Below are 26,528 nucleotides of genomic sequence, written 5' to 3' on the forward strand. Positions count from 1 at the left end.
CATTCATCCGACACCGTGAGCGCCGATGAGATCCTACGCAAAGAGAGGCCAGGAGAAGGCGTTACGGTAGTGAAAGAATCTCCATCAATACTGATGAGGCAATAGTTCGATGGGGGATGAGCGATTATTGAGACAGAAGTGAGTGCTCGGGCTTTCTCAACGCTGCCTGAGTGTTGGGAGTGCTGGGTGTGGATGCCGGAAGATCGGCGAGAATCTCGCACGCACTAAGTCGGGCTGCTGTGAGTGGCTAGACTGGCATTTTCCGGCGGCTCGGGCAAGACCGGGGCGAAGTCGAACTTTTCAAAAGACAACCTCGTCCCTATCTCCGAGAGTCTCACCAACGACCCCCAGCAACTGAATCTCCTCTCACTCTTTGAGCATTCCCCCTCCTTCGCTTTTCCATTTCTCAGGCTCAGCGAAATGGCTGCCACCATTACCCCCAAAGTCGATGCCGTGAAGGCGCAGGCCGCTGCCCTTGACCCGACCAAGCCCACCGGTTTTGCGCTCTATTCAAGATTCGCCTTTGCCGGTGCCGTCTGCTGTTCCGTCACCCACGGCGCCCTCACACCCGTCGATGTGTATGTATCCCGCATATTTCTGTTGCCATGGGGAGCTCCAATGGCCCGCAGTCCGTTGCCGAGCGCCCGCAATCGCTATCCGGCAATGCCAGTTTCAGCGCCCAGCTAACTCCCCAACAGCGTCAAGACGAGGATCCAGCTCGACCCTGTGACATACAACCGTGGCCTCGTCGGAGGCTTCAGACAGGTCATCGCGAACGAGGGCGCCGGCGCCATCTGGACGGGTTTCGGGCCCACCGCCGCCGGATACTTCCTCCAGGGCGCTTTCAAGTTCGGCGGGTACGAGTTCTTCAAGCAGCAGAGCATCAACTTCCTTGGGTATGAGGCCGCCTCGAACAATCGCACCGCCGTCTATCTCGCCTCGTCCGCCCTCGCCGAGTTCTTCGCCGACATTGCCCTCTGTCCACTGGAGGCCACCCGCATCCGTCTCGTCTCAGAGCCCACCTTCGCCAACGGTCTGATCGGCGGCTTCGGTAAGATCCTGAAAAATGAAGGTGTCGGCGCTTTCTACTCCGGCTTCGGTCCTATCCTCTTCAAGCAGGTCCCATACACCATGGCCAAGTTCGTCGTTTACGAGAAAGTCTCGGAGCTCGTCTACCGATCAGTCGACAAGAGCAAGGCTTCCGGTGGCACCCAAACCGCAATTAACCTTGGCTCCGGTCTCATTGCTGGTTTCGCTGCTGCCATCGTCTCCCAGCCTGCCGATACCATGCTTTCCAAGATCAACAAGACCAAAGGCCTTCCAGGAGAGGGCACAACCAGTCGCTTAATCAAGATCGCAAAGGATCTTGGTTTCCGTGGCAGCTACGCCGGTATTGGCGCTCGTCTGGTATGAGTTCAACCCCCTCACTTTGCTTCGAACCAGCAGTTAACTTTGCCCTAGTTCATGGTCGGAACCTTGACCGCAGGTCAGTTCGCCATCTACGGCGACATCAAGAAGGCCTTAGGCGCCACTGGCGGCGTTGAGATCGCCAAATAGGTGAACCTCGGTTACCGGATCTCGGGGACCTTGGTTGGCGGGGTGGATCGGCGGATGATACCAAGACAGCCATGAAGTTTGAGTCTCAGCCTTACATCACGAACAAGGCTTTTCAAACGTCTAATAACGGAAAAGTCGGGTCTGTCTTTGTGTTTCTTGCATATGGCGGGCATGGTTTTATATTTTTTTGGTTTCCCTTTGAAGGGGGTTCCTGATGATTTGCGTTTGTCCTACGGCACGGCACACGCAATCAGTTATAGAGCTGGAAATCTCCGCTGTTAGATGGGACGGACGGACGGACGGGGATTCTGTAACAGTACGATCGAGCATTGGAAGTCTTGCTGCAAATAGATGGCGCGTCATTATCAGCAATTGCTGTGCAATGTGCTTAAGCGGTCTATGTGGAGAGGTCGAATTTCTAATAACTCCAGCTAGACCCTTGGTTCCTGCTTAGGATCTAATAGGATATTCGAATCCACGAGGATTCCGTCATTCTTGTTCTGTCCAGGAGAACACCAAGGAAAGAATTATTTCTCCAAGTCTGGCGGACTGAGAAATGCATGTGCTAAGTGGCGGCTGCCCGAAGATCATTGGAAAAAAGCAGGAGGGTAGAACTATAAAGTTCAATGTGTGCCGAACCTACCAATTATCCCGCGCTCTCTATCCTGATGTCCCATCTATATATTCCCATTCCCATTACTCCAGTCATCATCTTCTAATGTCGGCTATTTGAGAAAGCCCCAGCACCCTTTGGTGATTTACTCTCCGTAAATATTCGAGTCGAAATTCGTTGGAAATCTCTCCCTCCCCTCCGCACCCTTATTCACCCAAACACTCAGACTAACTCCTGGACACTTGAACAACCCAAACCCCTCATCATCAATCACAACCCCACCATCTTCCCACCCTAGCAAATCCGTCCACACCTCACCCTTATGCAATTTCCCAACCGCCATCCGAATCTCTCCCACCTCTGCATTGCTCATCAAGCACGCGAGTCCATATGGTTTATGTGTAGTTCCGCGTCTTACAAATCCGATGCAATTCGGATCATCCCAGTAATCGTTCTGCTCACCATACGCATATAGCTTCCGGGCCAATGTGAGGTCTGCGAGTTTCCCACCACAAGACGGAGGTTCGGGATGCTCTCCCTTCATGCCGTACAAATCGCCATAGAAAGTGCAGGGGTAGCCGGTTTCTCGGAGCAAGATGAGGGCGTAGGCAAGCGGCTTGAAGAACCCTTCAACGGGCGTGGCGACGGTTTGTCCGGGCTGGGTATCGTGGTTCATGACGACGGTGACGGCGTTGATGGGCTGTTCTTGTACTAGTGTGTTGTCGAAGACTTTACGCATATCACCCTTCTCCGTCTTACTGATTTGGCTAAAGTTGTAGAGGAGTGGGGCGTCGTAGAGCGAGAATTTGTGGTTCATGTCTGCGAGCCAGGTGGACATTGTTTTGGTGTCGCCGACCCAGAATTCCCCGACTACGAATATGTCGTCGCCGCATTGCTCGCGCAGATTGTCAACCCAGTCGTTGGTGAAGCGTTCCGAGAAGTGCTGGACCGCGTCGAGGCGGAAGCCTTTCAGACCAAGCTCTTTGGTGATCCAGACACCCCAGTTTTTAACGTCATTTTGGACTTCTGGGTGCGAGTAGTCGATGTCGGCGAACATCATGTAATCAGCGTTTCCTTGCTCTTCGTCCACGGACTGTGACCAGCCCTTGTTGTCGCCGAGGATCTTGTAGATGGCTTTCTTCCCCGTGGCTTCGTCCCAGTCTGTGCCGCTGAAGTGCTCCCAATGCCACTTCATCGCCGAATATTTATCCCCGCGGCCGGGGAAATCAAACCCCAACCAGCCCTCAATCTCATACACATCCGAGATCTCCATCGTCCGGTCGTTCTCATCCACCTCCTTGATCCGGCAGCGCTCGGTATGATCGGCACCAGCTTTGTGGTTCAGAACTGCATCCCAATATACACCAACATCATTCTCCTTCGCCACGCGACACAACTCAAGCAACTCATCCTTAGTGCCCCATTTCGTGGCTTTCTTGCCCTTCTGGTCGAATTCCCCAAGGTCGTAGAGATCGTAGATATCATAGCCGTTACCTTCAGGTGATGCCGCTTTGCAGCCTGGTGGAAGCCAGATGTTGTCAATGCCGATGGACTTTAACGTTGGAATGGCACGGGTGACTCGTGCCCAGTGCTGGTTGTCGGCTGGAACGTTCCATTCGAAGGCTTGGAAGAGGGTGACGTTGTCAGAAGTTGGGGATTGGTCTGGGTTGATTATTAGCATTGGTATTGCAGTTGGGGATACATTTTGAAAGGTACCTGAGTGGCCCATTGTGATAATGTTGAAAGAAAATTGTTCCCAGGCTAAGAGAAGAAAATGATGAGAAGGGAGGCCTTGAGGAACTTTAGGAAAGGACAACCTAGGAAACTATGTTTCTATTTGAAAGGGTAGGCACTGAGGACAAGTCGAATCAGTCAGGCTTCAAAGGGACTTTATCTATATACTAATGTTCCGACCAGGTGCAGTTGTCGTCATGGCCCTGCATAAGCGCGTGGACAGGCAGGTTTATCTCCCGCTTTCTACTGCCCGATAAACAAAGGTCTAAATTCAAGGAAATGTGAAAGACAGGCTGATCAGTGAATGTTCAACATATCTGTTAATGACGTCGTCGTGCGTGAAGACCGCTGCAGAGCGGGGGAAAAGCGAAATCTGGTTTGAATGTGCTTTTTGCAGTGGACGCGCGATTGGCATGTGAAAAATGGATGAGATGGTGGCGAATTCTAGGTTCTGAATAAAACAAAGCAAGCTGCCTATCATTGCAAGCCGAATAAAACTTTGATAAAAGCCATAGTCCAATGCTGCTACTTCATGCAAAACTTCATGCTAGGACTGAAACAGTTAGAGGGCAGCATCTCCCCACAACCTAAACTCACCATTTGACTCCCTCCCTGCATGGCGGAACACCCATGATCCAGAGCACTTTAACTTCTCAGCATCCACATACTCACTACTATTCTATGCTGCTATATTCGTGCCTTCTCCAGCAAGTCCTTCCCCTACTGGATCTTTCCCAACTAAAATTTTCAAAAATATGGTTGACTTGTGCTGCCTTGATTTCACGAAGTATATCTTGGTGCTGCGACCAAATTGCCGCACTACAACACTACCACCATCGAAATATTGCTTTTAAATCTATAAAGGGGCCAGACTGGAACTATGCAATCGCATGTGATGCCCTGAAACCATCATCAAACAATGTACGTGAAAAGCAAAGGCAAATCCTCCACGATAGTGCATCCGCCTCGCTGCTTTTAGCAGCTTGGAGCTGCGTTCAGCCATTATGAAGGAAGTATTATACGATAAGATATTTTAGATAATTCACGTACTATTTAAACTTAAACTGCTGGATCCAACCACTTTCTAGGCGACCAAAAACTCCCATACCCACCAATCAATATCGTAGCTTGCTGTCAGTCATTGAGGGTCATTGAGGAACACAGAGTGAATTCTCAGAGTCTGTATTGGACTGCGACTCCTGTACTATTGCGCCGAGAATGCGCCGTAAACCAGATTTCTATTATACGCAAGAATTTCTTCCCTTCACCTACCGACCCATATCAGAGTTGGAGAATTGAGCTGTGATTCTCAAACTTCAGCGATTCACTCTCCTCTAGCCCGATTTCCGTTTCGCTCTTCCATGTCCTTTTGGCATACTCGCGCGGTATTTTTAGAGCAGAGGCTTACGCTTCCGACTGAGCTCGCCTTTAACCACTGCAACTTCGGTGGCATCGCGCTTCACTTATGCCTCGTCAGGATCTTCATAGCTCACCACTTTCGGGCTCTTTACTCCCGTTATCGAAAGCGTTAGAACAGCGCGCAGTCTTGTCTGGCAAGAGAGAGGTATCATTACGCTCGTTACGATGGGCGAAGACGAGGCTATCCAGCTTTTACAGAGCACATAGTGACTTGAAGGCGAGCAACCATATCCATTGGCCAAAGCATGTTTGCTCGTTAGACAAGAACTAGAAAACCCCTCTCACATCTGAAAACCCATTTTACGTCGAAGATCATTCCTACTCCAACCCTTTCGAAAACACGGTCTTTAAAAGGGTGATCGACGGCTTTCTTGGCCATCAAGCAATAATAGACTGGAGAGGATGCCTCCTCAGATCTCCATCGCACAAATATTGGAACGAGCCAGACTCGGTCAGGACGGTCGTCTGCCACATCATATTCTAGTTCTCCGTCAATGCAGTCACCTTTCTCTGTATAGACACAAGCCAGTTGATTATTGTTATGCTGACCATCATGGCGAGAGGTCACACATCTTGTTGTGAAGCATTCAAGAGTTGTGCCATTCAGCAAAAGAGCTTTACATGAAGGCATACCCGGAGCTTGATGGGCGCGAACCCCCAACACCTTGAGATCGTTTTTGCACGGATGCCATAGGTCTACAAACCAGTAGCTGCTCCTATTGTCATGTACAAGGTCGACGAAATCGATTGCTCCATCTACCGAGGCCCACGACCATGATGGGGCACGGCGGTGTGCCGGTCTTTGTAAAGAGGCACCCCATTCCGCTCGCCACAGAAGACCTTGTAGCTCAAAATATGGCGAGCCAAACAATAATCCTTCGTTAAAATGGAATGGGTGACCGAGGATCCGTTCGAGCTCGAGCGAAAGGGAAAGGATGGCGGGAAGTTTGTCATTTGGATCCGTCAAGCCGCGCGTGGAATAGTATCTTATGAGATGAGCCCAGATACTGTAGATATCGGCGACATTGTTCATCTCGTTGTTTTCTTCAGATTTTGGATTTCGGTGAAAACCTCTGAGCCCGTCGAGAACATAGCAGAGAAAAGCGCGATTTGGAAAAGCCATGTCTGCGACATTGGTGACCTCGGTATTGTCCTCGCCCACGAAAGTCTTATAGCACTCCCAATAAAGTTGGTTGGGTGCAAAGTGCAAGGTCCGACGAGCGAAGAGATGCTCCTGGAGAACCCATCCTCTTCTGTTGAGCGGTGCTTCGAAGATGGTCTCTTCTGGTTTCTTTTGGAGTCCGAAGTACATGAAACCGAGTTTTGGGTCCTCAGCATCGCATGGTACCTCTACGTATGTCCCTTGGGGCGACCGGAGAAAGAGGCCACCAGACCCGTCCCTGGCCCCTGTCGCTGCGATTGTTACGTATGAGTTTTCGTACACGGATGCCATTCGGCGGGACTCTCGATCGAAATCGTCTTCATCTTCCTGAATGATACAGAGGCAATCGACCCAGAGGTAGCATACATCAAGCTTTTTCGTAACCCAGGCGGCATTGCGAATTGTTTCCGAAAGTTCTCCACAAGAAATGTGCTTCTGATGATTAACTAGAGTCTCTTTCGTAGTTCGTAGCTGTGGTTTTCCGCCCCAGCAGTGGCTCAATGCCACGTACTTGGCCTTTCTACCATCTGAAATTACTAGGCGAAGCGACGATGGATAATCTCTGACATCGAGAATTCGAGTAGGAAGTACCGGTGTGTTGTCTAGCGCAGTACCAGAGATTGCTAACAGGCACTCTGGGTGGTTATCTATGCAACCTTGGATCCAACACTTGATCCTGCTTATTGCCATCTCTGATCCCGGCGGACTAATGGGACGGTAGACTAAGTGTTGGCTAGCATAGGATCCTGGCCGCCATGTTATATATTTTTGATATACAATAAGGTCTGAGCTCTATGTCAGCTCACCTTCACTGGCATGACAGTAAACTTTGACCAGCGGGTCACGAGTCGAAGTGTCATAAATCCAAACACTCTCCACTTTCTCGTTAAGATCCTCACATCTGTAAGCTAAAAGCGCTTCTGTATCGATCGATATTTTCTCATGAGTCTCAGTGAAGATCATCAGGCAGAGCGGACATGACGAACGAGCCTGTCTTATCCGCTGGAAGTTGAGGAATATAGGTGGTGTCTTTTCATATTCTCTAAGAAGCCGATCTTTGTCAAGGTGAAAGTGATTGTCTTTCAGGCTTATGCTAGCCGATTTCGTGAGTTTATCTATGGAGAACGGGCTACACCCAGAGCACGGCTGGTTTGAATGACGATGAAAAATCGGTGATACGCTAGAATTCGCCGAGATACTTTGGCCGGAGCCTTGGTTCGGACATGAACGCACATTTGCTAAGCTCATGGCAGCTGTTAGAGTGCAAGTCTGTCGGGCTGATCAATTTGAAAGAGTTTTGAATGAAGAGCTGAGAAGTCTGAGTGTAATCCAACAATACTTGCTAGATCCATTTTACTGTGATGATCGTGAAGGAAGGCGCGAGGTGGGCCACGTACTCTGGGTGGTTGCTGCCTAGCGCAACGGCTGGCTCACCCTTACTGTATACAGATGCTGAAAGAATCTTCTAACATTTCAGTTATATAACTGGTAAAAGCGAAATAAAACCGTATATTATACAACTTAGACAGGTACTAATGAGAACACGTCTTGGCATCTTCTTCGGAGGTATTTCCTCCTCCTCGAAAGCACCTACAATGGCTAGTCAACTTGAGCAAAGGGTTCACAAAGCCTATAATGATGATTATCATGGGTGAAAATCTAATTTGATGATCTTGAAATTCAACCCCTTCTCGAAAGTCCGGATACAGCAAGGTGTACAGCTAAGTATGGCCGGTTTTTGTGACGCAGAGGGGAGGCTACACATCGGAGGAGAGACTACACGACAGTCGGACCAACGAATGTGGTTACTTATGTTTTGATGATCTTGGCTTGGGGCTTTCACAGCATCTGCTGTTATCAGTGAGGGTACAATTTCGTGTTCAGCCCAGGCCGAGTTCAGCCTCGCACCTGCAGGTGCCTAGCCTGGAATTTCACAGCCTCCCTCGTGTCCCTAAAATCGCCTAGGGCCCAGCTGCTCAACTTCTCTTTAAGGTGAAAGCAATTGCCCATTCACCCTCAGAGGAAATCACTGACAATGGACGATGAAGAAAAACATAATCTTCGCTCCGTGCGGACCAGCTTCTTAAACCACATTCTTAAACGCCCGCACTCTAAACCCCAATCCATTCGCTACGAAGATACACAACCCGCAGAACCCCTTGAACCCTTCAGTGTTTTACCAAACAAGCGCTTTATGTTCAGAAAGTCAAGGACAGACGAAAGCATGGAGTCCGGTGACCATCATATCCACAAAACCCCACTACTCATTCGCTTCTACGACCCAGAGGTCAACGCCCAGGATACAGCCGGTCGCACTTTAGATGACATTCTATCGTGGAGCAATGCTAGACTCGAACACAGTCACAACTACATTCAGATGTTGTTCCCGCTCCCCGAAGGCTCGCCGTTCAATTACGACGCCCCGGTTATTACTCGTGAAGTGATGGAGGCGTTTCATGCAAGGCCCAAGCTGCAGAGTAGATTGAGGGAGGCTTTTGTTAGGATGCTGGACTTCTATGGCTTTGATGTTCTAACACGTGAGGTGGGTCCCGTACCAGAACCCGAGGCCAAGCAGAAGGAGCAAGATGAGTACATGGAGCAGCAGGGGGGTGCGGCGCAGAACGGTATCGTCGAGCATGAGCAGAGCGCCGATATGGAGAACCACGTAGCACAGGAGGATCAGAATAAAACGGATGCGTCTAAGACCCACGAAGAGATCGAGTATGTAGTACAGCAAGAACACACATCGCCTACCTCACAGGAGAATCCAACAAGAGCTCCCCAGAATGAAGCAACATCTAATCAGACTCCCAACAAACCTACTAGCACTACGGGTGACTTAGGCCAACCCCAGCCCGGGGCGGATGCGGACGCGAACGCGGATCCAACTGACACCTCTAACCCCGCCAGCGCCGCCAATCATGAGCATGAACAACCTGCAGTCGATACTACTCCGCTTGCAGAGTTCCCAAGCCCACCCGAACAAAAGCCTGCTGAGGAGCGTCCTGTATTCATCATCGTCCGCGCCGCAAATTATCGTGACCGCTTTCGCAACTGGGCCATACGATTCGACCACAATCACCTCCGCATCACTCGCATCCTACGTTCTCTCCGGGTCCTTGGTTTGAATGAGGAATGCTGGGCCTTCTACTGCATCTTGAAACACGTCTTCGATGATCCGAGTATCTTCATCAATGAGCGATCGATGGTGTATTGGAGGAGAGCTGTTAAACAATCGCTATACTTGACTCCGGATAAGGAGGAGGTCTTGTGGTTGAAGCGCTGGTGTGGGGAGGTAAGGAAAATTAGGGAAGAGGAGAAGGTAAGGGTAAAGGAGGAAGAGCTAGCAGAAGAGGCAGCGAGGGGCCAGGGGGATGGGCAGGATGAACCACAGGATGAACCACACTGCCAAGTGCAGGGCCAGCCGGTGGTGCACGGAGTGGGACAGGGAGAACCGACTGTAGGATGGGGTGAAAATGAGGTACCGAAATAAAGTGGTCCAGGCAGATTTGCTAATTTGGAATGCAGATGGGAAAAATAAGCTGGCGAGAGCAAAGTATCGGGTGAAATGGCTATGGAGGACACTGAATACCTTCTAGGTTTTAGTTATTGAGGCTAAGCAAAGTCTCCCATCGGGACTTATGAGTTCTAGCAATTGCCGAAGTTGAAAGCTCGTTCTTCAGCTTGGAACCTTTCTGATGTAGGTTTGCGGGAAAGCAATCCGCCGTTTTGTGAAGCTCTTGGGTAGTTATAAGTTCACAAGCAGATTTGATATACTGTGACTTGTTGAACTATTTCGTTTAATGTGGTTGCCCAATATATACACAATGCTGGCCATTGGCCACTTTTCAGCACTACATCACCGCCAGCCCCTCATCCCCAGCACATGATCAGTGGCACTCAGTACTCTGAGATAAGGTCACCCCTCCTCTTGCCACGCATGTTGTACTTCCCCTGCCTCCATTGTTAGCCAAGACTCAACGAACCAGAGTATGAATCTACACGCACCTCTGTCATATACCCCGCAATACCGACCGGCAGTGGAACTAGCACCATGTACACGAACGTGATCCATGCGGTGCGTGGTGTCCATCGGAAGTACTTATGTCGATTCGTCCACATACCTATCCTCGCACGTCAATACTGATTTAGACTATAAACTGTATATTCAGAGGGAGCGACGGTCGGGAGAGGCATACTGTTGTATCTGATGAGCGCCGGATCCTGGTGCATCGCTGTCGGCCACCGAGTTAGCAATTGAGGCCATTGAACAGCGAAACAGATGTTGAGAACCGAGCACTTACCTCCTTTATTGTGGCCCGCCATTTTGAAGAGTTCGTGGGGCGGTGCAGGTAGGTTTGAGGTTGTGGTACTCGTTGGAGCTTGAGCTTCGAAGTGAGTAGAGTTGAGAGCGTGACGTGACCCAGAGGGTGACTAAGCGGCTTGGCACGGGTTCCGCGCCTCGATTTCCAGACATCCTCTAAGGTTTGGCCATGCTTCTCATCCTCGACCAGATTAGTTCGAACAGATCTCTCAGCCTGCGCGCATCCCTAGGTATGGGGTCCCTCTCTACGCAGGTGTTTGATATGAATGTTCTATCAAACAACATAGCGGCACTCCGAGGGCACTGCGGAGATCATTCAGTTGTCCGTACGAGCCTCGGCGTTTCGGCCGCCAACAACGGCTTACCGGCGCCGTTGGTTCCTTTAAAGTATCAAAGGTTGTGTCTGATTGAACAAGATGTCTCCGCATCGGATAGATAGACTCCCGATGAAGAATCCTAGAACTCAACAACCCGTCAAATTCCTCCGCCCGAAAAAATCCTCGCTCCTCAAAGACCACCGAGCCTCTATTCCGCTACTCTGCTTGATACCACCTCACCACACTATCGCATTTGACGTCTAAATCACGCAGTCCGACGAGGCGAAACCCCAGCCACAGCTATGTCATCAGCAACCAATCAGCAGGATGCAAAGATTACAGTATACTGGTATGCCACATCCGCTGCGCCACTCTACTCATATCCCCAGTCTTCACACCGCAACTTTTTCTGATTTCAAATATTTTCGGATCCAGCAGATTCCGAATCTTCAGCTCACACATCGTATTAACGAGGCGTACAGGCTGGAAAAATCTCGTGCACAACGAATCATTTGGCTTCTGGAGGAGCTCAAGGTTGACTATGAGCTGAAGGTCTTCAGGCGCGGGAAGGATTTCCTGGCGCCTCCGGAGCTCAAAGAGGTTCACACTCTTGGAAAGTCTCCAGTCGTTGGAATCCAAGCCGCTGGAGCTGAGAAGCCTGTAATCCTTGCGGAGAGTGGCACAATTGTTGAATATCTTACCGAGCACTTTGGCAGTTGGATGATCCCTAAACGATATCCCGATGGGAAGGAAGGGGTCATTGGAGCAGAGACGGAGGAGTGGTTGAGATATCGTGTAAGTACCCAACGTTTTCTTCTCCTATATTCTAGCGTGCGGCCCAGCAAGACTCGGGTGAATATCCTCGGTGGATGTCTACTCAAGCTTATAAGGTGAGATTAAGCTCAGTGAGACTATGCCACTGGAAACTCCCTCTAATTCATTTGCCTATTTTGGCAGGATGCTGCGCTTATACCATATGCGAACAGCGGAGAGCATTTCGGACTGAAAGTTGACTTTCCGACAGTACTTAATGCATTATGTGGAGGGCAGCTTAATGACCATCCTCCTTTTGGCCCTAGTGACTCAAAGTATGGGTGGCAATTCTACGCAATGCATTGCGACGTGCTAACAAGACCCAAGACATTCGTAACGCTCCCGTGCCGTTCTTCTTGAAGCCGATTACACGAGGCATTGCCAACAAGATTGATGGATCATTCGTTAATCCGGAACTGAAGAATCATATGACGTTCTTGGAAGAATATCTTGCTACGTGTCCGAACAATGGAGAGTTTTGGTGCGGCTCGACTCTCACAGGGGCCGACTTCATGATGACCTTTGCGCTCGAAGGCGCGAACGTCCGAGCAGAAATGGAGACGAAATATCCGAAACTGTACAATTATTTTAGGATGATCCAGGCGCGAGACGCATACAAGCGAGCTGGAGAAAAAGTTTCTGAAGCGAGCGGGGACAAGTACATACCGTTCTCGGATCTTAAGCTGTAGTTGCAGAAGCGCGACGTCTGAATAGTTATTAGTCAAGCCGCAGTTGTGCTGAATCACGTCACAGATGCAGAATGTTCGAACCGTCCAGACACATGTCCCTGAATTTTCGGTAATGGGCGAGAGGAAAAGATTTGTAAATACAACCGTTGCTTTCCAACGAATTTCTCGTAACGACCAATACAATGTATTCACTGTTCGGCTCGGATCTGAGCGACGGTGTTTAGGAGCTCGGCCTCCCGAGTGACGACAATTGGGAATGCCTCACGTCAGCTGTGCCTTTTTTGTTTCTAGGCCAAGCGCCGCGGGCGGCTCAGGAATACTCGAAATATCCGCCTCGGCCACGGCGTAAGCATCAGCCTCAGCCTAAAGAGCGTCAGTACTCGAGCGGCCTACACGTTTCTAGAAACCCCTAATTGATGAGGTACATTCTAATGCCATTGATTCGCCCAAGGCACACTCGTCCGAGCCGCGATGCAGGCTGCAAATCAGCAGCATTACTGTGCTCGGAGTACCACATAAGATATATACTGAGCCAGTGCCATTGCATGATGCATGTCATGATGCTATAAACCATCTTGCCGTATAGCAACGAGATTCCCCCGCTACCCTCACAAGACGTCCGGTTTCCTTGAATTCAAAGAATTCCCCAATCCGAACTCGATTATCTAAAGGTTTCTCGTATTAGCAATTCTGCACGCTAATCCACATCCGGCCAGCTATACGGCAGTTAACCACTTGCCACTACTTACTCACTCATCGATCAGCAACCTCCTTCAGGACCTCTGTCCCCTTCTGTGTCCTTCTGTGTTCGTTGCACTCTCGTTGTACTCAGTTGTCTGCTGCGACAGCGTATAGGCCGACCTCTTGGATGCGAGTTAGCCTATATGCCTGACCAGTCCGGCCGCACCTCGTCCAGAGACTTTGCATTTCAAAGCACTGACCAAGCTTTCGGAACGTCCAGCAGCTCCAGCTATTCGACCCACAACCACGAACGCTACTATGCGGAGGGGAGTACAAATGCTGCCAGCGTGCCGCCGTCATCGAATCACGCGCCGCAGCAGGACGCTTCTTCCCTAAGATTCCAGGACTACGCCCACCAACAGAGCCCTCTCCAGTCCCAAGCTCCGAACCAGCTCTCCAGCTACAGCTTCAGTCCCGGAGGTCCGCTTGTTTGGGACTGGAGCAACTCAATTGAGTTCTCCGACTTTGCGAACCAGTACGAGCCGCAGGGCGAACTGGTCCAGGAGCTCCAGAATCAACCTGCTTCCTCCGACTTCAGCATACCGCTCCCCGTGACAACAGCTGATGCGGTATACCAGTCGCCACAGCAGATCTCAAGCGCGCCGGCAACAACTGTTCAGAATCCACTTTCCCCACCTCCGCCACCTGCCAAATCTTCGCAGAAGCCCGCCCTCCAGACGGGCATGAAGAGGAAAGCTGAGTCGGAACCCAATTCAGCAGTGTCTCAGTCTGCCAGCTTCTCCGCAGAGCTCCAGCAGCCAGCCACGAAACGCGCGAACAAGTCGCGCTCGTCGTCACAAGCTTCGATCACGTCCCCCGCGGTCGCAGCTGCCACCGAAACCCGACGATCGTCCATGACCCAATCAGCCACAGCCACAGCCGTCGTGGCTACCGAATCTGCACAGCCTGCCAGCAATAGCAACACCACCAGCGCTGAGGCACAACGAAGGAAGGAGCCGAGCAAGGGCACTGGACCACAGGGAAGAGTTATTGATGTATCAAAGCCGCGAAGGATAGTGGAATCCCCCGCGGGAGGCGATCAGCTTCCTTCAGGGAAAGTTTTTCCAATACAGATTGGGTCTGAGTTGTTCAGGTTGTCTGGGGCATCTATCTCCTCTGATGGTAAGCTCTCCCACCCTTTCTTCCCCCTTCACAGGAAGTCAAGTCTGCTGCATTTGATCAACCACAAAGGCTGAGAATTCTAGAGCACCCTCATACTTCTCCCATTTCTTTGGGGAGCAACTCCATAACAATCTGGGTCGAGCTGGTGACTTGAGAACCCTCTACATTGACCGCGATCCAGACACTTTTCGCGATATTGCGTTACACCTACAGGGATACCACGTCAAGCCTCGAGATGGCGAGCACTTTGTCCGCTTATTCGCTGACGCACAGTTCTACTCACGTAAGCACAACTAATCTGCCCCTGAATCTTCTGTGGAGTCATGCTCACACAAGCGCAGTTCCCCGCCTCACCAAAAGTCTGTTTAGCACTGATATCTTCATTCGTATCGGCGATACCCCCTTCCAAATTCCACGTGATTTGTTCTCTAGTCCAGGCGATAGTCCGAATTACTTCTCATTAGGCTTTGCGCATTTCTTCTCAACTCCGTCTGAGGTGTTTCCAGGATTAGATCGCAATGCACTACTTCGTCCGCCGATGATCCTACCTCCAGCGGTACCTAGTCGGAGTGGAGAGACGTTTGCAGAGTTGATTAAGGTCCTCCAAGGCTACGATATTGAGATCAGGAACGAGAAGCACCGAGCAGAACTGTTAAGAGATGCACGGTACTTCCATCTGAAGGGACTCGAACAGAAACTTATCCCTTGCGACATCTCGTACAATCTCAAACGTAATCGATCCGAAATTCTCATTCGGTTAGAAGATATTCGACAGTCTGGTGTATCTTTTACCCCTGATGGACCACCTAGCAACTCTAACTCAGGTTCCACGTCCAGTACCTCAGCGTCCGCAACAGCTCTCTCTCCCGCCCCTGGCAACATCAGCAAACCCACGAGCCCGTCTCCTTCCCTTCAGAGCTCGCACCACCCGCGCTCAGGCACGGTGTCCTACGCCCGTCCGTACACAGACGACCACGCCAACACAAACACTCTCATCCTCGAAATCTCTGCTCAAGAATCAACAAGCCTGCACTTCCCCACGTACCCCCCAATCCGCACCTCCTCCAACCTTCCAACGCTAAATCTCCGAGCCACATTCCACTCCTCCACCCTCGCGAGAATAACATCCCTCTTCTCTGTCATAGCCTCCAAAATGGGCCTCCCAGCCACTCAACCCCTCGGCCTCATGATGCTCGCGTCCGGCGGCGGCGTCGCCGCACAACCCGTTTCACCCGCTAACTCGGGCGTTAGTGAGCGCCGGGTTCGCGTCCGCTGGGATGAAGACTGCGATGTGGAAATTGATAATGAAAGCGTTGAGCTCGGTGTAGATCCTAATACGGGGCGTGTGGGTGTGAAACGTGTGGATGTTGACAATAACCACAGACATAAACGCGTTAGAGTGTCGGTTGAAAGTAATGATGAGGCTGATGCGGGGGTAGAGCGGGAGCTTGATAAAGGAGATTGGATATGGGGTGGTGCAAGGCCGGAGGAGGGGGAGGAGGAAATGGAGTGGGTTGTTAAGAGAGCGCATTGGAGACTTCGTGTTGAGCCCGTAGATCCACAAGAAGGCGGGAATATTAGCAGTGGGAGTGGTGGTGGGAAGATGCAGGTTGTGCTATGCGGCGTCAAAATCCAAGGTATCAGTGTCGAACGGTCGAGAAATCGACAACGCGCTTTTTTGAGTGGGGGTTCCGGGTAATACTATCCTATGCTGCGATGGGATGGGGTTACTTGAGTTTGGTATGAATTTCGCTTCTTCGACCCCTTCTGCTGGGGGTCTTGCGACTGGTTCTCGCACTTCAGCAATACTTTGATACCAGGCTTGGTTTGATTTGATGGAATTGTGACTGACAACACTTTATCTGACATTGGCGTTTCTTGAAGGCAAGGGCAGGAGTGTCGATGGCATCGATCAAATGGATTCCTATCTACGCTTTTCTTTCCTTCCTTCTGCTTCAGCTTCAGCGGCATTGTATCATGCATCCAAGATGAATGCATCTGTTATGCAAACAACTTTTTTCACTTTCATTTCTCAACACTGCACAGCATTTTGGCGGATAGCTTGGCTTAGATTGCAGCTCTTGTCTGTATGTAGATCCAATAAAGATCAAGATTGATGTAAGACTAGCAAATCATGATTCTAGTGTCTCTTCGAGAGTATACCCGTAGAAAACTTTATGTTCAGAAACATTAATCGAGATAGAAATTTCATTCATATGCATGTTTTAAATCATCCATCACATCACTCCCTAGTGAGGAATATTTGCGAAACGCATTCCGCGTTTGGGATAGACTGGGATATACCTGAAGAGATAGCTGGATATGCCCGCGTTTCCAATGAGGGTGCTGTAGTCCTGCACATCGTCGAACACTCACAGTTTGGCGAGCCTAGTATTAGAGTATACATTTGTATTATCATAACAGCGATACCGAAAACTCCCTAGTGTCTGACTAAAACCCCAGGACCGAGAATATTATGCAAAGATACAAGATGAATTAGTGTAGTATATTAAAGCAACAAAACACACTAGTTTCATACAGTTCCATGCAACGCAGTTATCCATCTATAACCCATCTCTAAGAAATCAAACATCTCCCCCTCCAAGACCCCTTCCTGTCGTCCGCTCCCTCCTCGCTCTTCCCCGAGCAAGCCCCATTACAAACATGCATCTCCGTCTCACGCGTCCGGCGGTTTCAGCGGCCCCAAGCCCCCAGCCCACCACCCGGAGTCCTGCCAACATCTATTCTCAGCATTCGTGACCTCAACCGCACGAGCCAGTTTCCGGCGATCGAGATGCAGGTCGGCGTGTCCGTTGGCTGCTAGAAGCATTGGGCTTGAGGCGGTTGATGCTGATGGGGAAGGTGAGGTTGAGATGCGGTCTGAACGCGCAGACGGAGAGGGGGAGCGTGTTGATGGAGTTGGGGTTGGGGCTGGAGTTGAAGAAGGGGAGAAGTTGGAGGCGATTTTTCCGAGAATGTGGCCGGCAGCGAAAGCGCATCCACCAACGGCGTGGCGGATTAGCGAGTCCCCGGCTAGACTGCCGATGACGAAAATGTTGCGTGCGACTTCGAGGGAAGATTCAGTTTTAGCTCGGAGGGTACGGCCGGATATTAGGGTGGAGGAGGAGACTTCTTCGAGCGCGGTTCCGAGAATCTCGGAGCGCAGTTCTGGGGAGAGGTAGTCCAGGGAGCCTCGTCGACCAACTACGTACTCCAAACCTCCGACTAAGCGGGTAACAGTATTCCCAGACGCAAGGCGAATAGTGGCAGTTACTGAGGGGGCCCCTTCAAGACGAGAGACGGACAGTATTTCTGCATTTGGGAGTCCTTCATAGTGAGAAGTCCAGTCTCGGCTAGAAAAGAAGGGGTTTGACTTTCGCCGGAGCATGGAGGATCTAATCGAGAGAGCCTTGGTGGATGCGATTGCAGCCAGCTTCATCTGCCGGTATACAGTCGCATATTCCGGGTATGCAGTATGATGGCAACCACGAAGCGGAGATGGCCGGGTATCAGGTGCCCACTGGAATATATGGATTATCTTGCGTGTTGGTGGCGCAGATATGATGGTATCAGCGGCAGAGAATCCAGAGCCAATCACGAGCAGGGGCTCATGTGCCGAGTCTATATCCGCAATCGGCAAGAGTAGAGGCGGTGGTGGGATGTTGACTGTGAAGATGCCGGAGGCTAGAACCAGGTGCTTGCAGCGTATCCCTAGAGATCCGACAATGAAGCCATCCACAGTCCTAGAAACATTATCGACCTTTACACCTGTGTGGATGGCATCCGATATCCCCACAGTTTCCGGATACATTTTCAAGTAGTTCGCAACTTCCGTCCTCGAAGGCCTCACAAAGTCGCATTGTTCTTGCTTCTTACTCTTGCCCATATATTCAGAGTACGAGTACCCAGGAAGAGACAACATCTCCGCATAGCTTAAGGTTCCAATTTCCGCGCTCACTGAAACGGGGTTCTCCCCCCATTGCCCACCAGGTTGTGACGTTGCGCCAACCGCAAGATGGGGTACGGCCTTGTCAGGTTCATACCGCCATTCGATGCATGACTGAGGGTTTAATTCAGTGTCTGCATTTGGTCTAATCAGGGTATCCAGTAACGTATTGACCGGAAGCGCTTGTGTCGAGTACCGCAATGAGGAGAGAAAGTGATCATATAGGTCAGGGGTAAGGTCCAACAAGTTTGGTTTTTTTGTAAGCTTCAGGTCTAAAAGGGCATCGTGATGGCCCCCAACATAGTAGGGAATGTGGCCGTGAAGGATGTAGGAGAGAATGAGTGCAGAGGGTCCATTGCCTGTTGATTTATAAGCTGTCGTTTTAGTGCCGAGAAACCGAAAATGGTCTTGATCAGTGACAGCCTACCTATGATGAGGGTATCCACATAACGTGGGAGATGATGAGCCATGGAAGGCCTCTGGTATCTGCAGCTGCCATGAAGAAGGTCGGTGCAAGGGAAAGGCTTAGGTTTTGTATTGTCAAAGAATTATCATGACGGTGGTCGAGTCCGCCCGCGCTAACGTTGCAAGCGGATCCCGTGTCGGGCACAAGCAGGCGTCATCTCGCCAATGGTGGGGCACGTTGCCGGTCTCGCTTTCCTGTTTCGGGCACTGCTTATTCATTGGCATTCACTCCAGAGCATTTTGCTTTTGCGGCAGGGCGTACCTATCTCGCACACTCGAAGTATGGGGAAATGGACCAGTTCATTACCAGACTAATCATCTTAGCCATACAGTGAATGGAGACCCGAGATAGCATTTGGTATCTACCTTCAAAAAGAGTCCCAGGTATCGAGTCGCCGCCGAAAATTGTACACTAAAGAAAGAGCCAAGGCTTCGGCTTCTGAGCCCAAATCACCATATGTCCGATCCTTCTCCGCATGACTTGTCCTCAAATGCACTTTAGGCAGTATGGACGCAATAAAGAACATACAAGTCTTATCGCTCTCCAGCGCCTAGTATCTGTATGTGACAGTGCCTCTCTCCGCGATAGGCGACACATCGCTGTCTCGCTGCGGCCTCCGCGCTTGCTCCGGCGTTCTTGGTCCGTTGCTGACCGGGTAGTCACGTGCATATTCTTCCTCTTCTGTCAACGTTCCTTGTCCAGCACCGTGCATCGTGAGGTTGTTGCTCGAGCTCTGCTGTTGGCCTGGGTACGAGGGTGTTGATGGGTAGCCGGGATTGTACGAATTTGGCGAGCCTGTGTGGGGACCCAGGTTGCTCGGGGGTGAATTATCTGCGTCTGAGGCTCGGCGTGGCGGCGGAGGCGGCGGGCCAGATGGTGCTACATAGGTTGGAGAATGGTGGTCCGCGAATGGGTTCTCGTCCTCAGCTTCTGTTCGCCGGCGGGTTGGGCCAGCTTGGAGAGATGGTGGCAAGGGAAGATCGCCCTTGTCCTTGGAGCCAACGTCAAGAGGGGGTAGGAGAGGCACTTCGCTGCGAAGAGTCTGCGGTGGAAGCTGTGGGACTGGTGCAACAATCGGGGTGTACGTATTGCTTGGGGGAGGGATTGGTGGTGTAGGATTGGTGGTGTTGGCTGTTAAGACTGGGGGAGACGGCGATGGGCCCTGCAGGCGGCGAGCTTGAAGGACGGCACGCTGGTGCTTTGATGCGGCAAGGGAGAGCTGCTCGTTCGTCTCGATCAGCGTGAGCATCGTGTCGTCATCTGGAGGCGGGTTGTCACAATTGATGTAGCCTTGAATGCTGCGCTGCGCCGCCATGCAACGCTCTGAGAATTCCTTCACAAGATCATTGCCCAGGAGCTCGTTCGGTGGTGTCGACTGCACGAGTTGCAGGAGGAGCTTTGCAGAAGTGCGCGCCTCTTCGATGCGTCCCACCAGCTCCACTGGAGCTGGCAGGCCACGCCCCCCCGATCTTCCTCCGCCTTGGCTAAAGCCTCCTGGTAGTTGGGCGTCGCCTTGCCATGGAGGTGCGTTCATGGTCCGTGGGCCGAATTGCTTCGCTGCATTGGCCATCAGCGTCTTCTCTTTTCTCCACATTGCGAACAGCGTGTTCAGGTTGGTATCGTATGCTTTCTCCCGTTCCAGTGCATCCAGCGTCTCTCTTAGTATCTGCGCCACGCTAGGGTCTTGTCCATTTCGTAACAAGTGCTTCACCGTGTCGGAGAAGTGCTTGTCCAGGTTCTTGGTGAATGACTGTCCAGGATTGTCCGCCAAGATGCGAATGATCATGATTGCATTGTACTGGACGTGGGGTCGCGAGTAGTTCTCCTTGGAGAGAAACTTGCGTATCTGCGCCGCGGCCGCCGCCGCCGCGGAGGGACTTGCGACGGCGGCTTCGACGATGGTCGGGAGGTGGAGTACTTCTTCGCCCTGGAATATGTTAGACGAGTAGGATTGCGGTTTATGTGGGGGGCGTACAGAGTTCGCAGCGCCGGACTCGCAGAAGAGTCTCTGTCACCCGATCAGCTTCAATTCGGCGGAGGGCAGCAACCAGAGTCCTACCACTCCTCGTGCAGCATTGGCTTCTGGTGTGTCGGCATCGGGGGCAGGTTCGACCTCGGCAGCTACGCCGGTGCTATTAGCTGAGGGTTGCGACCGCGTTTTCTGGGTCCTGCTCACTGGTGTTGGACCGTTTGATCAGGCTCCCCAAATTTGTAAACCGCTTCTTCATGACCATGGTGGCTGCCTTCCTGGGTTGCGGGGCAGACGCGCCGCGGGGATAGCTGAGGAAGAAGATCTGCCAACAGGCAAGGGCTGGTGCAGTTTGTTGTGGCCGCAAACACTGTCGAATAGCGAGGGGGAGGTGAAACGTTTAAAAAGGCGTGTTCATTTCGAAATCGGTCGACGTGATGCTGGTACAGGGCATCAGATCCTCCGCACGGACTGTCCACTCTGCACAGCCCCGAGGCAGGCCCACAAGAGGATAACAAAGAACGTCGTCAACTGCCGCGTGGATTACAATGGCTGCGCTTGGGTGTGGCGACTCTCTGTTCTCATTTGCTTCTTTAGCTCTGGTCACTCTTCAGTCTACTGGAAAAACAGAGCAGCACACGCGTTCGACGAACGGCCATCTTGGGTCTGAAGAGCCAATCAGCGGCGAGCTGGGACCATCCGCTTTGGGCGATATACAGAGCAAACCTGGGGATACTCCGTAACAGACTTTTCTTACCGATCGACAGGCATATCTCTCAGGTTTATTTCGAAGATAGATCCAGGCGAGTAGCGACCCCACTCCTTCATGGGAGCCTCATTTGCGGTGCCGTTGCCTCCAATCCTGGAGGTAAGGCAAGAAGCTCAGGCTCTCGTCACTAGTGCCCATATTGAAGTTCCAGCCACTTGGATCAAAGAGCGAACCCTGTTTCGCGATGCCCGCAGCTTGCGCTGGCTACTTGCACCTTCGGAGATTGACTTCGACCCCAGACGCAGAGTAATTATATTCTTTGCATTCAGAGAACAAGGAGAGAGGAGGTATTAGTTAGGACTTGATGGGACGAATGACTAAGCATGTCAGGGTCTTCTTAGTTAACTAATGGGTGGAGGACTTCATCCTCGCAGGCATTTTTGTGACTCCACACAAGTCAAAGATGCCAAGTGTACCCTCTAGTGTCCGTTCCATGCACCAACACGCAGCGCTCATCCGAGGCTTGGATTCCAAGGCTTGGATGCATTCTCGAGGCCAGGTCAGTTTGCGCGCATTTGAAGAGGAAAGGCATATGATACGTACATATGTGTCACGAGGTTGGGCTGTTGGCGTCAAAGCTTGGCGGGGAATCACCCTTCCCCTCCCCCCCCGGCAAGCCACTGCCTCAGCTTAGCCACCTAAATGGCTTGTCAGTCGTCATTGCTGGCCATGCGCCTCAGGCTGGAGAACACGCCTTGACGCTGACCTGCTCACGATGCTTTTTCCCTCCAGGAATACATCTCGTGCAGAATTTCCCCCTCCTGACTCCCTACCACCTTAGACATCCACTAAACACACTTCCTCCTCCTCAACTCAGCTATTCAAAATGGCACCTGAGTCCGCGAGCGCCATGGCGGGCCAGGCCAGACAGCGCTTTCAAGAGACTGAAGAAGATCGCATTACTCGAGAATCTGGAAAGTTCCCTGACTTTGAGAAAACTATGCCTGCCCTCATGCACCGGTTCCAATTCTCCCTCAAGGATAACCTGTCTTCCTACCTTGGATCGCACAACCCCTTCTACAAATACGTCGACCCGGAGAAGGATCTCGTATGGCTATTCGACAGTACCGGTTACAAGGACCGACTGGGGCTGTGGAGCACCGAGGTTGTTGCGGCATACTTTGTGAAGAACAGCGGCAAAGACTTGGGAGAAGTCGTCGCGTGGATCAGCGAGCAGGTTGGGCTTGCAGACGATGACCAGGCAAAGGCTACCATTGCCAAGAGGGTTCAGCCTCTCCTGGACTCGATTCTCCCAGCCCACGCTGTGAAGATCGAGCTGCAGGGCGTTCCGACACAACTTGGCCCCAGCGGCCGAGATGGCATCAGCACCGATTCTTTGACTATCCCTGGACAGAACATTTTCCATGTCGACAAGAAAGAGGGCCAAGTCGCCAACGCGAAGCCAATCAACGTCGATGGAATGGCCATGAGAATCAACCTTGTGACTCCAACTGGATGGGCCATCATCAGCGACATCGACGATACCATTAAGAAGACCCTGACCTCTTCGCCCATTGGTATCCTGAAAACAACCTTCACCGATGAGCCAGAGCCGATCCAAGGCATGCCCGAGTTCTACAAGCACATCGCTCAGACGCTCAACAACCCACCTTTCTGGTATCTCTCTGCCTCGCCCTACAATTTATATCCCTTCCTACGCGAGTTTAGGGATGCTTATTACCCTGCTGGAACTATGGTCTTGCGCGATGCGTCCTGGATGAATCTCGCTGGATTTCTGGAAAACCTCACGCGAGGAACGCAAGCATACAAGGTGGGAGCCATGCAAAAGATCCACGCATCCTTCCCCAAGCGCAAGTTCATATGCATTGGGGACAGCACCCAATCTGATCCCGAGGCATACGGCGAAATGTATCGCAAGTACTCCAAGTGGATCGGTGCGATCTATATTCGGAAGGTTACTGGAGTCTCGGAGATGGATGAGGACAAGAAGAATGATCCAGAGAGGTTCGAGAAGGCCTTCAAAGACGTACCAAATAATATCTGGTGCGTCTTTGAAGATCCAAAGGAATTGTATTCCAAAGTAGAGGCACTTCAGCGTGTGGGCTCATAGAATTGATAAGACGCGGATTGACTTTTTACTTCATTATTTGACTGGGCAGATGATATCAGCGTTTGTTAACTTGAGGTGGTTATATAGTGCCAGGCATATCTTGTCCCTCAGTAATGATTCCTGTGGCTTCACAAGACGACCTTGGCGTGTGAAGATGCAGGTGATGTCCGCTCCTGGATTCCACCTTGACTGCCACATCTAAACCACGTCTACTCAAGCTCCCCCCTTCATAAAGTCCCCCGCTTTTCATTATCTCCGGACTCCACCACCACCAAACAATTATTTTCCTTCAACTCTATCCAAGTAGCAGTTGCCTTCAGAATGCATCCACTCACTTCTTTCCTGCTGGTGGCTACCATCTTGGGCCTCACATTGGCCACTCTCACCGATGCCTCACCTGCTCAGCCAACGGTACTGACTACAGCCAATGGGCAGTACGGAGGACTACGAGCCCGGCCAGAGGAAACTCTTCTCGCTTATTCTCCACACTGTTTCCCCCTTGAATCCACCTTATCCCCAAAACTCGTCAAATACTTGTGGGCTCACCCCCCAATACTTCCCAACCCCCCTTAGCCATATCCATCGAAGTCTATGTATCCCAATATCCACACTCCATGCACCTACGCTCCAAATCCCATTCTTCCCCTTCCTCCTCATCAACTCTCAAACCTAGTCTCTCTTCGGGTGCACCCCTCTCCCCAGCTCCAATTTCGCCGCGTTCAGCACTGGCCTTGTTGATATCTTTTTTCATTAACTTGTATGAGGTTAAGGCATTAGTGGGAGGTAGGGCTAGACAGGAAGCTTTCGCTGACGGGCCCCGGGCGAGGCAGGAGATGGCGCATTTAGCTGGGGATGTGTGGTATGTGGGGAGGGGATATGGGGGGATTTTATTTTTTTGGTGGAATTGATGAGGCAGAGAGCGGAAGGGGGCGGTAGTGTTGGAGTATGATATGGGAACAGCGTTTTTGGTTGAATGTGATTGCTGAGGGTGAGGAGGCTGGAGGTGGATTGCGAGGGATAAGTGTGTCTTTCCTCCTCCGTACCTCAAGATCATGGGCAGACCTGTTGGATGTGTCACTTTGCTAGTTTTGCTGGCTGTTATTTTCTGGGGTACTATTTGAGTCCTATATCATGAATGGTTCATAAGAGGTAGTGATCGATGTGTAGATCCCTAACAAACACTAATATACAATGGAAACTATCCTGTGCCTATTTCTAGCAACCTCTCAATCCTCATCCTCCTCAATCCTAGTCAACGTCCCAATCTCGGACCCTAAGTCCACATCCTCCAGCACAGCCACCCGCTTCCCCTCACAAAACCCAACAACCGCCCTACCCCAAAGCTCTCTCCCCTTAAACGCCGCAATCCCCTCCGGCCACGACTTAATCTCCTCACAAGGTTCTTCCGCCCCTCCTTTGGCAAGTCCGTCAAACTCTGCACCGACGTTTTGACCGTGAGGGCAACCGTGTTAGATTTAGGAAGCTGACGGAATATCTGTCGTTCGCGGCGGATGATGATGTCTTGTGGGTGAAGGTTCCAGATGTTTCCGGGGAAGAAGTCTTTACCTGCTTGGATGAAGAGGAGTTCTTCGAGGGGGCGAGAGTCGGGGTCGGTTTGGATGAAAAAAGTGGAGCACTCTAAACAGGTTTTTGAGGTTAGGCGGCTGAAGTAACTGTTGTTGGGGATACATGTTAGCCAAGGCTTGGGAATAGGCAGTCATACAGTATGAAGCTTACTGTTCGACGGGCTGTAATAGCTTGCTTTTCCACTCGTTTATCGGGCCGTGGAGGTTGAAAATGGATTTTCCGATACGGCAGGAGAGACGCCAACCTGCTGGAAAGGCAGTGGCACTCGCAATCCTTGATTGGATTTTTTAGCAGGCTGTCTAACTCTAGGTAGGCGTTTGGTAGATGTCAGCCTACAGGTAATGCATCCCACTGAACTCACTCTTCCTCAAGATATTAAAATCCTCCATTGCAAGCCTCGCACACATTTCCAACAGATGAACGTCATACGGTGGATCCAACCTCAGTTCCTCCTTTACAACCTTATTCCTAATCTTCCTGACACCCGCTCTTTTAACAACATCGTAGTACTTCGGATATTTATCCAGCCAGAAGCCCACAACCTCCTGCATCAACTCTTTACAAGCATCCTCCGCCTCTGGCAATACTTTAATAACCTCCGCTTGTTTTGTCTCCAGCAAATACTTCTTCGCATTGTAGAACTCGCGGTATGTCTCATCAACAATAAGCCACTCCTCCATACCCAACTTCCTCAGCCCCAAAGTCATATAATCCCCAGGGTTCTCCCTAAACCTCGGCCTCGGATACGTTTCCTCCTCTGGCATCGCCAGCGACCGTGCAACCAGCTCCTCATCTGCGTACGGAATATCCGGGAAATTCCTACCATCGCCACAATCATCTTGTTCAAACGTCGGTAGCCTCGCTATTCTTGCTTGCTCCGCTGCTGCTGCCCGAGAAACTAGATCAGCGAGGTCTCCGATACCAGGGCCAGGGTTCCCAACCGTACGTACTACGAGTCATAGTATACGACCCGTAACAGTCACGTGAGCCGTTGAAACGTAGGAGAGATATGAGTTGTAACATATGACTGGAGGAGCGCCCATTACAGACTGTAGTACGTCTTAAAAAGGCAACTTTTCCTACTAAAATAAGACCTAATTAGACACATGTAAAATTATGTTAAAAGCATATTTAAAGTTACATTTTTAGATTAATAATTAACGTACTTCACAGGCGAGTTGCTTACACACCTAAGTTACTTACTTTTGCTAAGACTCTACTAAACTACT

General features: G+C 51.1%; 11 protein-coding genes across 11 annotated transcripts; 5 read left to right on the plus strand and 6 right to left on the minus strand.

Moving 5' to 3' along the window:
- Positions 1 to 312: 312 nt before the first annotated feature.
- BDR25DRAFT_304257 (mitochondrial carrier) lies at positions 313 to 1,913 on the plus strand. Its single transcript, XM_033690170.1, has 3 exons — positions 313 to 578; positions 699 to 1,407; positions 1,462 to 1,913. Exons 1-3 carry the CDS (start codon positions 421 to 423, stop codon positions 1,555 to 1,557), a joined length of 963 nt encoding a protein of 320 aa, XP_033546695.1. The 5' UTR covers positions 313 to 420; the 3' UTR covers positions 1,558 to 1,913.
- Positions 1,914 to 2,189: 276 nt separating this feature from the next.
- On the minus strand, positions 2,190 to 4,020 carry BDR25DRAFT_263255 (alpha--amylase-like protein). Its single transcript, XM_033686809.1, has 2 exons — positions 3,887 to 4,020; positions 2,190 to 3,832 (listed from the first exon to the last, which is right to left on the minus strand). The coding sequence occupies exons 1-2, from the start codon at positions 3,897 to 3,899 to the stop codon at positions 2,316 to 2,318; spliced, it is 1,530 nt and encodes a 509-aa protein (XP_033546696.1). The 5' UTR covers positions 3,900 to 4,020; the 3' UTR covers positions 2,190 to 2,315.
- A 1,559-nt stretch (positions 4,021 to 5,579) lies between these two features.
- Positions 5,580 to 7,448, minus strand: BDR25DRAFT_315083 (HET-domain-containing protein; the record flags this gene model as incomplete). The annotated part of the gene is made up of 2 exons (XM_033691496.1): positions 5,580 to 7,231; positions 7,292 to 7,448. 2 exons carry the CDS (start codon positions 7,446 to 7,448, stop codon positions 5,580 to 5,582), a joined length of 1,809 nt encoding a protein of 602 aa, XP_033546697.1.
- A 1,045-nt stretch (positions 7,449 to 8,493) lies between these two features.
- BDR25DRAFT_304260 (uncharacterized protein) lies at positions 8,494 to 10,259 on the plus strand. Its single transcript, XM_033690171.1, has one exon. The coding sequence runs from the start codon at positions 8,521 to 8,523 to the stop codon at positions 9,976 to 9,978; it is 1,458 nt and encodes a 485-aa protein (XP_033546698.1). The 5' UTR covers positions 8,494 to 8,520; the 3' UTR covers positions 9,979 to 10,259.
- Positions 10,260 to 10,268: 9 nt separating this feature from the next.
- BDR25DRAFT_304261 (uncharacterized protein) lies at positions 10,269 to 11,072 on the minus strand. Its single transcript, XM_033690172.1, has 4 exons — positions 10,790 to 11,072; positions 10,685 to 10,720; positions 10,494 to 10,609; positions 10,269 to 10,439 (listed from the first exon to the last, which is right to left on the minus strand). The coding sequence occupies exons 1-4, from the start codon at positions 10,809 to 10,811 to the stop codon at positions 10,386 to 10,388; spliced, it is 228 nt and encodes a 75-aa protein (XP_033546699.1). The 5' UTR covers positions 10,812 to 11,072; the 3' UTR covers positions 10,269 to 10,385.
- BDR25DRAFT_40234 (glutathione transferase) lies at positions 11,028 to 12,879 on the plus strand. Its single transcript, XM_033698527.1, has 5 exons — positions 11,028 to 11,039; positions 11,226 to 11,475; positions 11,609 to 11,921; positions 12,151 to 12,214; positions 12,267 to 12,879. The coding sequence occupies exons 2-5, from the start codon at positions 11,429 to 11,431 to the stop codon at positions 12,626 to 12,628; spliced, it is 786 nt and encodes a 261-aa protein (XP_033546700.1). The 5' UTR covers positions 11,028 to 11,039; positions 11,226 to 11,428; the 3' UTR covers positions 12,629 to 12,879.
- Positions 12,880 to 13,161: 282 nt separating this feature from the next.
- Positions 13,162 to 16,611, plus strand: BDR25DRAFT_334765 (uncharacterized protein). Its single transcript, XM_033692961.1, has 3 exons — positions 13,162 to 14,491; positions 14,577 to 14,774; positions 14,833 to 16,611. The coding sequence occupies exons 1-3, from the start codon at positions 13,513 to 13,515 to the stop codon at positions 16,188 to 16,190; spliced, it is 2,535 nt and encodes an 844-aa protein (XP_033546701.1). The 5' UTR covers positions 13,162 to 13,512; the 3' UTR covers positions 16,191 to 16,611.
- A 557-nt stretch (positions 16,612 to 17,168) lies between these two features.
- On the minus strand, positions 17,169 to 18,907 carry BDR25DRAFT_325995 (uncharacterized protein; the record flags this gene model as incomplete). Its single annotated transcript, XM_033692246.1, has 2 exons — positions 17,169 to 18,796; positions 18,865 to 18,907. The coding sequence occupies 2 exons, from the start codon at positions 18,905 to 18,907 to the stop codon at positions 17,169 to 17,171; spliced, it is 1,671 nt and encodes a 556-aa protein (XP_033546702.1).
- A 546-nt stretch (positions 18,908 to 19,453) lies between these two features.
- On the minus strand, positions 19,454 to 21,137 carry BDR25DRAFT_325996 (uncharacterized protein; the record flags this gene model as incomplete). The annotated part of the gene is made up of 4 exons (XM_033692247.1): positions 19,454 to 20,830; positions 20,879 to 20,911; positions 20,963 to 21,024; positions 21,080 to 21,137. 4 exons carry the CDS (start codon positions 21,135 to 21,137, stop codon positions 19,454 to 19,456), a joined length of 1,530 nt encoding a protein of 509 aa, XP_033546703.1.
- Positions 21,138 to 22,302: 1,165 nt separating this feature from the next.
- Positions 22,303 to 23,844, plus strand: BDR25DRAFT_304265 (uncharacterized protein). The gene has a single exon (XM_033690173.1). It carries the CDS (start codon positions 22,468 to 22,470, stop codon positions 23,710 to 23,712), a length of 1,245 nt encoding a protein of 414 aa, XP_033546704.1. The 5' UTR covers positions 22,303 to 22,467; the 3' UTR covers positions 23,713 to 23,844.
- A 1,108-nt stretch (positions 23,845 to 24,952) lies between these two features.
- Positions 24,953 to 26,216, minus strand: BDR25DRAFT_370514 (uncharacterized protein; the record flags this gene model as incomplete). The annotated part of the gene is made up of 3 exons (XM_033697148.1): positions 24,953 to 25,385; positions 25,450 to 25,572; positions 25,636 to 26,216. Coding segments are annotated over 3 exons (1,104 nt in total), but the record flags the coding sequence as incomplete, so codon positions are not given.
- Between the last annotated feature and the right edge of the window lie 312 nt (positions 26,217 to 26,528).

The sequence above is a fragment of the Lindgomyces ingoldianus genome, assembly GCF_010093535.1.
Source record: "Lindgomyces ingoldianus strain ATCC 200398 unplaced genomic scaffold BDR25scaffold_19, whole genome shotgun sequence".
Classification (NCBI taxonomy): Eukaryota; Fungi; Ascomycota; class Dothideomycetes; order Pleosporales; family Lindgomycetaceae; genus Lindgomyces; species Lindgomyces ingoldianus.